This window comes from Garra rufa, chromosome 1 (assembly GCF_049309525.1).
Source record: "Garra rufa chromosome 1, GarRuf1.0, whole genome shotgun sequence".
NCBI lineage: Eukaryota > Metazoa > Chordata > Actinopteri > Cypriniformes > Cyprinidae > Garra > Garra rufa.
The window spans coordinates 15,125,930-15,140,330 of NC_133361.1; the positions used below are offsets into that span (position 1 = coordinate 15,125,930).

Below are 14,401 nucleotides of genomic sequence, written 5' to 3' on the forward strand. Positions count from 1 at the left end.
GCCAATTCATCTGTATATTCCAGTTCATTGTTATGACATGGTGCTTTTAAGTCCTGAGTTTGAATTTCAGAAATAAACGCAATAGCAGCAAAAGAATAAACAACAGTTATATAACAACAGTAACATATTATGCACTGCTCAGATCAAAGACTGGTTTACTCCAGGGATCTGAAATTGAAAATTAGGATGAAATTATGCAATTTCCAAGTTGGATCTATTTCTCTCAAAGTTAGAACATAGTTTAGAGACGTTTTTTTTTTTTTAAAGCTCTAGTATTTTTCTGTCCTTTACTTATTAATTTGTGTGTAATTATAGATATAAAGAAATAATAATGAATAATGAAATACTGTTATTAAACCATTTCATTTACAAATTATATGCTAGTCTTTATTCAAAATTAACATTGAAATGCTACACATTGAAATTCAACGTATTTTGGTATTACAACTGTGCGTTTTTTCCATCATTGGTATAAGTGACAGTGGGTGGTAATGAGAGATTTCAGTTTTACACCATTGTGCTGAAATAGCTTCATTAGTCATTAGAAAATCCTACAGCCTTAACCACCGTAGGGAAACAACCTTATAGTAAATAATGGCAGTATGTTTAGAAAGCCAAAATTGTGATTCATAAAAAAAAGCTAAATTACCTTCATTACTTTCTTTCTGTGCCTCCTCAGGTTCTCCATCATCTCTGTGGTAAGAACTCTCCTTATTTTCTTCTTCTGGGCGACTCTGCTCTTTATCCAACGATGGTTCTTTAACATCACAACATATGTTGCATGTGAGATATTCTTCTAAATCTCCTGTGACTTTCTCATCAACCATTTTGAATATCTCAGATTGCCATCCTGTTTTATTTTCATCAAACTTCAAATGTCTTCCTCCACAATCCTTTATTAACTGAGGAATCGATTTATTCACGAAATAAGAACTAATCATTGATGTGTATGTCTCTTCATCCGTCGTGATCACTATAGTGTGTTTAATGGCTTCACCACTGAATTCTTCTAGCACATGCTTCACTCTGTACCTGTCCTCTTCAGTGAAGTCATTGTGCTGTAGTACGAGTATGAACACATGAGGTCCTGGAGCTGACATGTTCACACACTCTCTCACTGTCTGTGTTATTTGACCAGATGACACATGTGGCTGGAGCAGCTGAGGACTGTTGATAATGCTCACAAGTCTGTCTTTATATCCCTCGCCAGCTTTCTGCCTGGGTTGATAGAGCTTCCTGTCCACTGAAGTAGGTTCACTATCAAATATATCTTCCCCTAATATGAAGTTCCCCACTCGATTGTTTTCTGACACACTCTTTCCAAGCAGAACAATCGTCAGATCAGAACCTGAAACACACCAGAGACAACCAAATCAGCCTAATGACTCTTTGACATAACTTCATAATTTCTTTAAACATACACAGATATCCTGTGGAGGCAGGGGAAGCAGTGTCTCCTCAAAAAACTGGTTGAAAAATGAATCGATATTACAAAATAAAACAAAAGTCTAAAAGTCACTTAGTTTTATCATTATGATTTGATGTCATTGGTTTGTGGTCTAAATCCTACCTCTTGATTTTGTGCGAGTTCTCCGCTCAAATGAAGAAAAATAATGGCATTACTGACTTATTATAAAGTAAGTAAACAATTCACCTACTTAGATATCACTGCTTTGTCATGGCAAAATAAAAACTTGAAATGGCCTGAAAACATGATGACTGTGTCATTTTTAGTGAGCATTCAACACAATTAAATGAAAGATATATGATTGTGATTGTTACAGTGTTTACAGAACTTTTATGATGATGACCCCAAAGTTGACTTTTAAAAAGAACAGCTGAACATCAGTTCACAAATAAATGTAATAAATAATTAAATCAGATTATTAATAAATTAAATAAATCAGTTCATTTGATAACATGAACAAACAATGAATATTTTTACAGTATTTATTAACTTTTGTTAACGTGAAAATACAGTTTATTGTTAGTTAATGATAGTTCACAATGTGTTAACTAATGCTAACAAGAGAATTAAACAGGATTTTAAGAGAAAAGACGCTTAAAGGGGTATGGTGTTGCTAAAAGAAGCATTATTTTGTGTATTTGTTGTAATACAATGTTTATGCAGTTTGAGGTTCAAAAAACATTTGTGCACAATTGCTCCTCTCTGCCCCACCTTTCTGAAATGCTTAGATTTTTACAAAACTCATCGTCGATGGAAATCGAGGTGTTCTATGATTGGCCAGCTATCCGGTGTGTTGCGATTGGCTTAATACCTCAAGCATGTGAAAGAAATGTTGCGCACCTTACCATGCAGTTTTTAAGTGCGCTGAGACAAGAACAACAAGACCCATTATAAACTATGCATTTGTTGTATCCAGGGGGGACATAACTACTGATTATAATGACTCTGTCTTTTTTTCTCTTTTCTACTGTCTTTTACTAATGCGTTGCATCACGCCGCATAATCATAACACTATGTCTGCATTTTTGATCATAGAATGATAAATGGGCACCAAACCTTTAACCCTCATGAGGTGTTCATTTCATTTTTGACTGGAGAAGATTTTCTTTTTCCTGAAAATACTAGTTAATGTTATCGCATTGAACTGAAACTTAGTGACTTTGTTCACAGAGACTATAACAACTTGTCCACATTTTTTATTTATTTATTTTTTACTTTTTTTTTTTTTTTTTTTGTTTTTTCACCTTGTTACACCTTGTTCCCAGTCAAAAATGACAGGCCTACACAAAATAGCTTATAAATCCCTCATTATGCTATATTATCCCCAAAAATTGGATTCAATCTTTTTATCAACTTGTTTTCTTTTAATTAGGACTGGTTTTGTAGTGAAAAAAAGCATTATTTGTTAATAATTTTGGCAATATTGAGAAAAAATATGAAAATAAATTGCACTGTTGATCACACTAGTCTACTTTAATGTTTAACCAGGAAATTTATTTTGAAATGCTTTTATTTTGTACAAAATGACACAGAGTCACAATTGTGGTGTTCCCGGTCAAAAATGACCAGCCTACACAAAATAGCTTATAAATCACTTGTTATGCTACATTATCACCAAAAATTGGATTCAATCTTTTTATCAACTTGTTTTCTTTTAATTAGGACTGGTTTTGTATTTCATTTCAAACGGTTTAATTGTAGGAGTTGTTATCCGAGCTCCTGGTCATTGAAAGTGAATGGGGGAGACTGAAAATTAGAGAAAAAATTTGTTGTCAGGAGCATGTTTATCATGTTCACATATGTATATGTGTGCTTGCAGACATAGAGCCATTGGACATGTGCATGCATGGATACATGTATGCCACACACACACACACACACACACACACACACACACACACACACACACACACACACACACACGTTGAGTTTACATGTTTTATGGGGATATTCCATAGGCGTAATGGTTTTTATACTGTACAAACCGTACTTTCTATCACCCTACACCTACCCTACACCTAAACCTAACCCTCACAGGAGATTGTGCACACTTTTACTTACTCAAAAAAACTCATTGTGCATGATTTATAAGCCTGTTTCCTCATGGGGACCTAAGAAATGTCCCCACAAGGTCAAAATCTACTGGTATTCCTAACGTGATGAATACCAGGTACACACACACACACACACACACACACACACACACACACACACACACACAAACTATTTTCTGAAAGAAAATGTTTTTACTTAAAAAATGAAATGCATACTCTCAGATAAATGAGGCCCACAATTAATTAGATGCAAATAGAAATATAAAACCAGTCCTAATTGACAGAAAACAAGTTGACAAAAAGATTGAATCGAAGATTGGGTGAAAATGTGGTTAAATGAGTGATTTATAAGCAATTTTTTTATAGCCCTGTCATTTTTGACCGGGAACACCACAAGTGTGACTATGTGCCATTTTTTACAAAATAAAAGTTTTTCAAAACAAACTTCCTGGTGAACCATTAAAGTAGACTAGTGTGATCAACAGAACCAATATTTGTTCATATTTTTTTTAATATTTCCAAAATTATTCAAAAATAATGATTTTTTTTAACTTAAAAAAAAATAGATGCCTACTCTCAGATAAATGAGGCCCACACTTAATTTGATGCAAATAGAAATATAAAACCAGTCCTAATTGACAGAAAACAAGTTGACAAAAAGATTGAATCCAAGATTGGGTGAAAATGTGGTTAAATGAGTGATTTATAAGCTATTTTTTATAGGCCTGTCATTTTTGACCGGGAAGACCATAGGTGTAATAGGATTTTGAACACCACAGGAGGGTTAAAAGTAAACAAAAACATGCACAGACAAATCCAAATTACACCCTGCGGCTCGTTACGATACATTGATGTCCTAAGACACGAAACGATCGGTTTTTGTGAGAAACTGAACAGTATTTATATCATTTTTTACCTTTGATACACAGCCATGTCCATCTCTCCTGAGCACGAGTTTTGCATCCGGCTGGTGACATGTGAACGCGCTTCTGGCGTAGAATACGCAAACGCCGGAAGCGATCTGTCGCATGTATACGACACTCATTGTTTACACAGTGCACAGAGATTGTGGGTATAGCGCCTATTCAAAATGGTAATTACTTGCATGTATCCTGATTGTTTAAACCGAATTAAAGCTAAAATATTACGTTTGCTTGCGCAAACTCATACGGGACTTTTCACTGATTTCCCCTTACGGTGTTTGCGTATACTACGCCAGAGAGTTTGCACATGTGACGTGACTGATGCCAAACTCGTGCTCATGACAGATGGACGTGGCTGTGTATCAAAGGTAAAAAATTATATAAATACTGTTTAGTTTTTTCGCAAAAAACGATCGTTTCGTGTCTTAGGACATCAATGTATCGTCACGAGTCGCAGGGTGTCATTTGGATTTGTCTGTGCATGGTCTTGTTTTTTCTTAAAGGTTTGGTGCCCATCCACTTCCATGATAAGGCTGGCAGACTGCACCGGTTTTCGTTAAAAATCTTTGTTTGTTTTTTTCTGAGGAAACAAAGTCACCTATATCTTGGATGTCCTGGGGGTAAGCAGATAAACATTAAATTTTCATTTTTGGGTGAACTATCCCTTTAACCCTAAAAAGGTGTGTCTTAACTTTTATAATACATATATTTTTAGGTTTGAAACTTTAAAGGAACACTCCACTTTTTTGGAAATAGGCTCATTCTCCAACTCCCCCCCAAGTTAATAAGTTGAGTTTTACTGTTTTGAAATCCATTCAGCTGTTCTCTTGTTCTGGCGATAACACTTTTAGCATAGCTTAGCATAAATCATTGAATCCTATTAAACCAATAGCATCGCGTTTAAAAATAACCAATGAGTTTTAATATCTGTCCTATTTAAAACTTGACTCTTCTGCAGTTATATTGTGTACTAAGACCGGCGAAAAATGTAAAGCTGCGATTTTCTAGGCCGATAAGATTAGGAACTACACTCCCATTCCGGCGTAATAGTCAAGGAAGTTTGCTGCCGTAATATGGATGCAGCAGGCGCAGTAATATCACGCAGCACCTGAAATTAGTTCCCAGCTAGGTAACTTCCAATGAGGAACGCTCCCTGTGCATGCACTTGGTCACATCCTGCTGCGATGTGCTGTGTGATATTACTGTGCCTGCTTCAGCCATGTTATGGCAGCAAACTTCACTGAACTTCAAAAAGTGATATTGCCAGAACAGGAGAATGGCTGAATCGATTTCAAAACGGTAAAAATAATCTACTTATTAACTCGGGGGGAGTTGAAGAATTAGCCTATTTCCAAAAAAAAGTTGAGTGTTCCTTTGAGCTTTGCAACTTTACAGATTATATCTTTACGCAAACAGCTTGAAACACTCTAAAGACAAACCAGTGAGGTTTAGCACCTCACACATTTAAGCTTTTGTGATCAATGTATTAAATGTGCACTTTTGTAATGATCACTCATTCATTTATTGTTTACTCTATGAATCGCACTCATAGCAACAACTCACCATATATGCGTCACAATAGTTTGGATACAGATGACAGATGAGACATGCATGGGCGAGTGATGCATGCAGCCTACACAAATGTCAAAGAAAACCATCATACAAATAGGTTTTCCACAGTGAATCAAAATGACAAATTGATTGCTATATTGACTAATTTTGGTGATTTTACATAAAAAATGTTTCAGAGTCTTAGTTATGCATTACATTAAATATATTATTGTAATAGATTTATCACAGTAACAGATCAAAGCCCCCACTTTTCTGTTGCTCTCATATTATTCAGTGGACTTACTGATGGGACGATCAACTTCCGGACAACTTCTGCCCACTGCAAAATAAGAACACTAATCAGTGAATCTGATGGATCTCATTATACACATGGCTGTAGATAATGATTAAGAGTCACATAAACAAATATAACTCATAGAATCAATCCAATTTTAAAATAGTTCCAATCTAAATCTCATTATTTTCAACTTTCAGACCTAGTTTGTGGAATTACATTTTTAAAAGACGTTGAAAAACCAATGAGAGATTTTAGGAGTAAAATTCACTCACCCTCTGTCTGAAGGTTCTGGTTTTCAATCTCCATTTTCCTCAGGTCTTCCTTTGTTTCAAATCTGACTCTGTTCTCTTGAGCTTTCACATACATCTGAAGTGAATATGGTTCAGTCGTCATGTTCTCTATATAATCCAGAAGATCTGGGATCTGTCTTGAGTTTTCAGGATCGTTTAATCTCATCACTCTGTATCGACCCCCATAAACACTGATTAAACTCTGAGATTCTGGGCTGTTTTTTATGAAATCTGTTGCATGTTCTTTAACAGAGGAACTTGTAATGAAGAGCAGAATGAAATGCTCAAAAGAGTCAAATACCTTCTGGATCTTCTCTATTCCTGATCTTTCTTCCTTGGTAAGTTGAGCAATAGGAACTATAAGGAAGAAAGCGTGAACTCCAGGATGACAGAGAGACACACAGTGGAGCGTTTCACGCTTCACTTCCTCTTCTGAGAGACGATTTAGAGCTGGAAGCTCCACCAGATAGATCAGACGATCATGAAGCTCCACTTCTCTCGACACACATACTTCTGATGACATGGGTGTGTTTATCCCCAGTAAAAGTTTTGACATAGAAGCATTCATTTCTTCATTACATCCACTGATTACCAAGATCAGCTTTTGATTTCCAGACCTGGTACATACATTTGGTGCTGAAAGACAAAAGTAGATAGACAGAGTTCATGTAATAATCTTGTTAACAGGAATATTGTATGCACATGAAAAAGCTTTATTACCCAGCCTGTATGTTTTCAAATACGGAGCTTATAATGTTTATAACTTAATTCATGTATAATGTTTAAATGTATAGCTTCATCTACATATAAATAAATTCCTGCTGAATATATATATATATATATATATATATATATATATATATATATATATAACTAAGATAACAAAGGATGCTTAAAAAGAATTACCCTTAGAAGCAAACCTCTGTAAGCTATAAATGTACATGTGTAAATGTTTACGCTATGAAAGACTTACTGTCCACTTGATTCAGTGATGAGCTCCTTTGTGTCTCCTTAAACCAACGATGAGTAATTATTTCATCCACTTTTTCAAGTATTTCAGAGCATTGTGTATTTTTTGTAAATTTAAAGCATCCTCCTCCACATTCTGTAGATATTTCTTGAATAAATTCATTTTCAGATTGATGTTTAGTGATATGTGTCTCATCATCAGTAGTCAGAATCATTGTGCGCTTCATCGCCTGCTCACCAAAGCAATTCAACACTAAAGGTAATATGTATCTTTTCTTCTGACTAAAATCACTGTGCTGCAGCACCACTATGATCACATGAGGTTCTGGAGGAAAGAACTCTGACACTTTCCGTGGAATTTTATGTGGTTTGAGTTGTGGGCTGAGCAGGTGAGTTGTGTTGATGATGGTGATGTTTCTTCTCTCCACTTTTCCACTTTGCTCCTCTACATCATCTGGGAATGTTTTCTTTCCAAACGCATTTTTATTTAATATTAAGTTTCCCACTCTGTTGTTTTCTGACGCGTTCTTCCCCACCAGAACAATCCTCAGATCACTCACTGAAATAGGTACACAAATTCACCATGTTGTCAAAGGCAGTTGAACAATCATTACTGTATAATACTGAATCAAATAATCATCAAAATTAACATGAAAGATGCAACTGTACATGCATGTACACTCTTAAAAATAAAGGTGCTTCACGATGCTATAGAAGAACCTTTTTATCTAAATGGTTCCATAAAGAACCTTTAACATCTGAAGAACCTTTCTGTTTCAGGTTCTTTGTGGTAAGTGTCACAGAGCAGGCAGGAACACACAAACAACGACGTAGTAAAAGATGAATATTTAATAAATCCAATGGGAAACAGGCAGACACAGGAACACGGAGTGGTAACATTAAAGACATACAGAATGCAGGGGAAAAAACACACATTAAATAGACAGACAGATTACACATCCAGGTGACAACAATGAGGGAGAGACCAAAACACACAGATCTGCGGAGGGAAATGGGAGAAACCAACTAGAAAGTCCAGAGGTGTGACATTACCTCCCCCCTCCCGGAAGGCGCGTCCTCGCGCCGACAAACAGGAAACTGAACAAAGTCTTAGGAGGGGGCTTCGGCGAAGGACGGACTCCCAGAAGGAGGGCAAAATACAGAGTCCAGGGAGGTGATGACGGAGGGAGGAGACAGGGAGATGACAGGAGGGGGCTGGAGCAGAAGGAGCCAGGTGGGACCCAAAACTCAGCCATGATGGAATCCCACGGTGGAGCCGATGGAGGGAGGAGCCATGGTGGAGGAAGGGCTGACGACTCCATGGGACCGACGGAGGCGGAGCAGGTGGTGGGAGAGCCCGAGGCGAAGACAGGAAGCCGATGGTCATGGGCGACACAGCGGATCCGGAGGGACAAGGCGGAACCCAAGGCTCTGGTGACTAAGGCGGAGATGGAGATCCGGAGGTCCGCGGCGGAGCCGGAGCGACAGAGGGACAAGGCTGTGCCCACGGGATGGAGGAGGTCCACAGAGCCGTTGGGACGGAGCGACGAGGCACAGCCGGAGGAGTATAGTCCAGAGGCGAAGGTGGGGCGACGACTGACCAGGGCGGAGCCGGAGGGGCGATGGAGCCCGGTGGAGCTGGTGGACCGACGGGCGATGGCGGAGACGAGGGAGCAGAGAGCCGGGGTGGAGCCGCAGGGTCGGAGGGCCGAGGCGGAGTCCAGGACTCTGAGGCTGGAGGCGATGGTGAGGGATCCTCCAGCCAGGACACCTATCGAGACTGATGTCAAGTCAAGTCAAGTAACCTTTATTTATATAGCGCTTGTAACAATACAGATTGTGTCAAAGCAACTGCACAGTATTTAAACAGAACAATAGTGTGTAAGTAACGCATTATTGAAGATAATCAATTTTCAGTTAAAGGTAGTTCATCAATGAATTCAGTGATATCATCGTCAGTTCAGTTCAAATAGTATACAATATCGCTGGAAAGTGTCCCCAACTAAGCAAGCCAGAGGCGACAGCGGCAAGGAACCAAAACTCCACAGGTGACAGAAATAGAGAAAAAAACCTTGGGAGAAACCAGGCTCAGTCGGGGGACCAGTTCTCCTCTGGCCAGACGAAACCAGCAGTTTGTACCAATGTCCGATTGTAGAGAACTCATCAGGTTCCTGTGGTGTAGTACCGATGGCCGTCTAGGTTGGCGAGGTCTTCAGTGACCATCTGATCCGGATACAGGCTGGGTCTGGTGGCTACGGTGACCTCGGAATAAGAATGAAACAGACTAATATTAGCGTAGATGCCATTCTTTTTACAATGCAACGAGTGCATCAGATGTTATGGGAGGTGTTTTTGTTTCCGACTGACCTAATTAATGCAGCCTAACAATCCTTTAACGGATTTGAATTATAGGAATGTGTTAATGTTTTATGTGTAAGCCAGGTAAAAGAGATGTGTCTTTAATCTAGATTTAAACTGACAGAGTGTGTCTGCCTCCCGAACAGTGTTTGGTAGACTGTTCCAGAGTTTAGGCGCAAGATAAGAAATTGATCTGCCGCCGGCAGTTGATTTTGATATTCTAGGTATTATCAAATTGGCAGAATTTTGAGAACGCAGCGGATGTGAGGGACTATAATGCGATAGAAGCTCGCTCAAGTACTGAGGAGCTAAACCATTGAGGGCTTTATAAGTAATTAGCAAGATTTTAAAATCTATACGATGTTTTATAGGGAGCCAATGCAGTGCTGACAGAACCGGGCTAATATGGTCATACTTGCTGGTTCTAGTAAGAACTCTAGCTGCTGCATTTTGGACCAGCAGGAGTTTGTTTATTAAGCGTGCAGAACAACCACCCAATAAAGCATTACAATAATCTACCCTTGAGGTCATGAACGCATGAATTAATGTTTCAGCATTTGACATTGATAGCATAGGTCGTAATTTCGATATATTTTTAAGATGGAAAAATGCGGTTTTGCAAATGCTAGAAATGTGGCTTTCAAAGGACAGATTGCTATCGAATAGGACGCCTAGGTTCCTAACTGATGACGAGGAAATTTACAGAGCAGCAATCTAATATTAACTCCGCCATTGCCGGTCCCAAGCCCGGATGAAAAAGGAGGAGAGTTGAGCGTGGGGCTAGCAACCCAACCTCATAAAACCTTAAACGGCTACAGAAACGTCAAAAAGAGAAACAGAGACTAACTTCCTGGAAGATGAAGGGCCTCCAACAACCCGGAGACTTATGACGCTAGATGGTGAAAGCCGAAAGGAAACCATCAAGCCGAATAACCTTCTTTCGACCAGTAGAACACGCATAGGCACATGGAATGTCAGGACCATGTATGAGACAGGAAAGACGGCGCAGGTAGCTGCCGAGATGGAAAAGAACAACCTGATCATCCTGGGCATCAGTGAAACCAGGTGGACACAAGTTGGACAGAGGAAACTGATGACAGGAGAGCTGTTGCTGTATTCTGGGCATGAAGATAGTAATGCACCCCATACGCAAGGATTTTGTCCTGTCATGTTGTCATGTTGTCCAAACAAGCACAGAGAGCACTGACTGGATGGGAAGCGCACGGTCCTAGGATCATCACAGCATCCTTCAGGACCAAACACAAGAAGATAAAATTCAACGTCATCCAGATTTATGCTCCAACTAACGAATCTGATGAAGAAGACAAAGACCAGTTCTACAACAGACTGCAGAAAATAGTAGAGACATTCCGAGCCAGAGACATCGTCCTCCTTATGGGAGACTTCAATGCCAAGATTGGGCCCGACAATACAGGATATGAACAAGTCATGGGGATCCATGGACTGGGAGTGATGAATGCTAATGGAGAGAGATTTGCGGAACTGTGTGCGGTTAACAAACTGGTCATCGGTGGTAGCATCTTCCCTCATAAGCGGATCCACAAAAGCACCTGGGTATCTCCGGACAGCCTGACAGAGAACCAGATTGACCATATCTGCATGAGCAAGAAGTTTAGAAGATCCCTTCAGGATGTTAGAGTTAGAAGAGGAGCAGATGTGGGCTCGGACCACCACCTAGTAGTAGCCAGCATGCAGCTGAAGTTGAAGAAGAACTGGAAGGAAACAACAGAGAGTAGAGAGAAGTATGACGTCAGCCGTCTAAAGATCCCAAGTGTCAGGGAAGAGTTTGGAATTCAGTTGAAGAACAGGTTTGAGGTGCTACAAAAAATGCAAAATGAAGAGGGAGGAAGTAGTGTGCAGACCAGTTGGAGGGTAATAAAAGAGACACTGAAAACAACCTGTCAAGAGGTGGTCGGAATGAAGAAACATCACCACAAAGAGTGGATCACAACTGGGACCTTGAAAAAGATAGAAGAGAGGAAACAAAAGAAGGCGGCAGTCAAGCTAGGCAGCTAGGGCCCAAGAGGAATACGCTGTAGCTCATAGAGCAGTAAAAAAGAGCGTTAGGAAGGATAAGAAAGACTATATAGACGAGCTGGCTGCTGAAGCAGAGCAGGCAGTATATAAAGGTAACATGAAACAGTTGTATAATACGGCTAAAAAACTATCTGGAAGTTACAGCAGGCCAGAACGACCTGTCAAAGACAAGGAGGGAAGGGCTATCGCAGGACTAGAACAGCAGATTAATAGATGGTCTGAACATTTCGAGGAGCTTTTGAATAGACCAGTACCATCAAACACTCCGGATATCAACCCAGCCAACGAAGATCTCCCCATCAACTGTGAAAAGCCGACTAGAGAGGAGATCAGAAAGGCCATCACCCTGTTGAAGAACGGGAAGGCAGCTGGACCAGACAACATACCAGCGGAAGTCCTGAAAGTAGACCAGGATACAGTGGCGGAGATGCTGTATCCCCTTTTTGAAAAGATCTGGGAAGAGGAAGAAATACCGAACGACTGGAAGGAGGGTTACCTAATCAAGCTTCCAAAAAAAAGGGGACCTCAGTAACTGTAACAACTACAGAGGCATCACACTCCTGTCAGTGCCAGGCAAGGTCTTCAACAGGATCCTCCTAGAACGGATAAAGGATGCAGTCGATCAACAATTACGTGACGAACAGGCAGGTTTCCGGCAGAACCGATCATGCACGGATCAGATCGCAACGCTGCGCATCATAGTTGAGCAGTCACTGGAGTGGAACACACCCCTGTACATCAACTTTGTTGACTATGAGAAGGCGTTTGACAGTGTGGATCGAGGGACCCTGTGGAAGCTCCTCCGGCACTACGGCATTCCAGCCAAGGTGGTCAACCTGATTAAGAGCTCATACGAGGGAATAACCTGCAGGGTGATCCACAAAGGACAGCTCACCAACAGCTTTCAAGTGAAGACGGGAGTCCGTCAGGGTTGCTTGTTATCCCCGTCCCTATTCCTCATTGCTATTGACTGGATTATGATGACAACCACCAGAGAACGCAGGACCGGAATCCAGTGGACCTTGTGGAGCCAATTGGAAGACTTAGACTTTGCAGACGATCTTGCACTTCTCTCCCATAGCCAACAGCAGATGCAGGAAAAGAACAGTGTATTAGCAGTCACATCATCACAAGTTGGACTTAACATCCACACAGAGAAGACTAAGATCCTTAAGATCAACTCCAGCTGCAACAATCCAGTTACCCTGAATGGTAGTTCTCTGGAGGAAGTACAGTCCTTTACCTACTTAGGCAGTATTATCGACCAGCAGGGAGGAACAGATACAGACGTTAAGGCAAGAATCGGCAAAGCAAGAGCCGCTTTCATCCAACTCAAGAACATTTGGGCGTCGAGAGAACTTACTCTGACCACGAAGATCCGCCTGTTCAACTCCATTGTGAAACCAGTATTGTTGTACGGGGCTGAAACCTGGAGGATAACTAAAACTACCACCCGAAGAATACAGACATTCATCAACACCTGTCTCAGAAAGATCCTGTACATTCGCTGGCCCGATACGATCAGTAACATTGACCTATGGAGAAAGACATGTCAACTTCCAATAGAAACAGAAATCTGGAAGAGAAGATGGGGTTGGATAGGGCACACCCTACGCAAACCAGCAACTAGCATCACCAGATGGGCCCTCAGATGGAACCCCCAAGGAAAGCGGAAGAGAGGCCGTCCAAGAAACACCTGGCGACGTGACCTCGAGGCAGACCTCACAAGGATGGGTTACACCTGGAGACAAGTAGAAAGAATGGCCCAGGATAGGAACCTCTGGAAATCTACCTTTGGCGGCCCATACCCCGGAAGGGGTGGAGGGCATAAGTGAAGTGAAGTGAATCTAATATTAGACTGTGTTTTAGGTCATTACTTGTCGAGGTTTTAGGTCCAATAATTAACACCTCTGTTTTTTCAGGATTTAACAGTAAGAAGTTATTCACCATCCAGTTTTTAATATCAGCTATGCATTCTGTTAGTTTTTCGAATTGATATGTTTTGCCGGGCTGCGAAGAAATATAGAGCTGAGTATCATCAGCGTAACAATGAAAGCTAACACCATGTTTCCTGATGATATCTCCCAAGGGTAACATGTAAAGCGTAAAAAGTAATGGCCCAAGTACTGAGCCTTGAGGTACTCCATACTGCACTTGCGATTTAAATGATACCTCTTCATTTATTGCCACAAACTGATGACGGTCTGAGGCCCCGTTTACACGAAGGGAAAACGCAGATATTTCCCTGCGGTTTGGCCTCTCATTTACACGAAAACCCCGTTTTTATCACAGAAAACGATTATTTCTAAAAACTCCAGCCTAAGTGGATAAATTAGAAAACGCCGTTTTCACGTTGTAGTGTGGACTGTGAAAACGGAGGCTTTTGAAAACGATGACGCATATTTATAGTCATGTGACGCATATTGTACCAA

General features: G+C 40.4%; 1 protein-coding gene and 1 pseudogene across 1 annotated transcript; one reads left to right on the plus strand and one right to left on the minus strand.

The window, feature by feature from the left end:
* Positions 1-534: 534 nt before the first annotated feature.
* Positions 535-7,214, minus strand: LOC141289199 (GTPase IMAP family member 8-like). Its single transcript, XM_073821326.1, has 4 exons — positions 6,567-7,214; positions 6,301-6,336; positions 650-1,348; positions 535-581 (listed from the first exon to the last, which is right to left on the minus strand). The coding sequence occupies exons 1-4, from the start codon at positions 7,150-7,152 to the stop codon at positions 535-537; spliced, it is 1,368 nt and encodes a 455-aa protein (XP_073677427.1). The 5' UTR covers positions 7,153-7,214.
* A 3,490-nt stretch (positions 7,215-10,704) lies between these two features.
* On the plus strand, positions 10,705-13,804 carry LOC141289279 (uncharacterized; annotated as a pseudogene).
* The last annotated feature ends 597 nt before the right edge of the window (positions 13,805-14,401 follow it).

Bases quoted from the DNA above. Each gene is read 5' to 3' on its own strand.
- LOC141289199 (XM_073821326.1), bottom strand. From the start codon at position 7,152: ATGAATGCTTCTATGTCAAAACTTTTACTGGGGATAAACACACCCATG. The intron at 6,337-6,566 runs GTGAGTGAATTT...CTTATTTTGCAG, and splicing joins CCAGAACCTTCAGACAGAGG to TGGGCAGAAGTTGTCCGGAA. The intron at 1,349-6,300 runs GTAAGTCCACTG...GGTGTGTTTCAG, and splicing joins GGAAGTTGATCGTCCCATCA to GTTCTGATCTGACGATTGTT.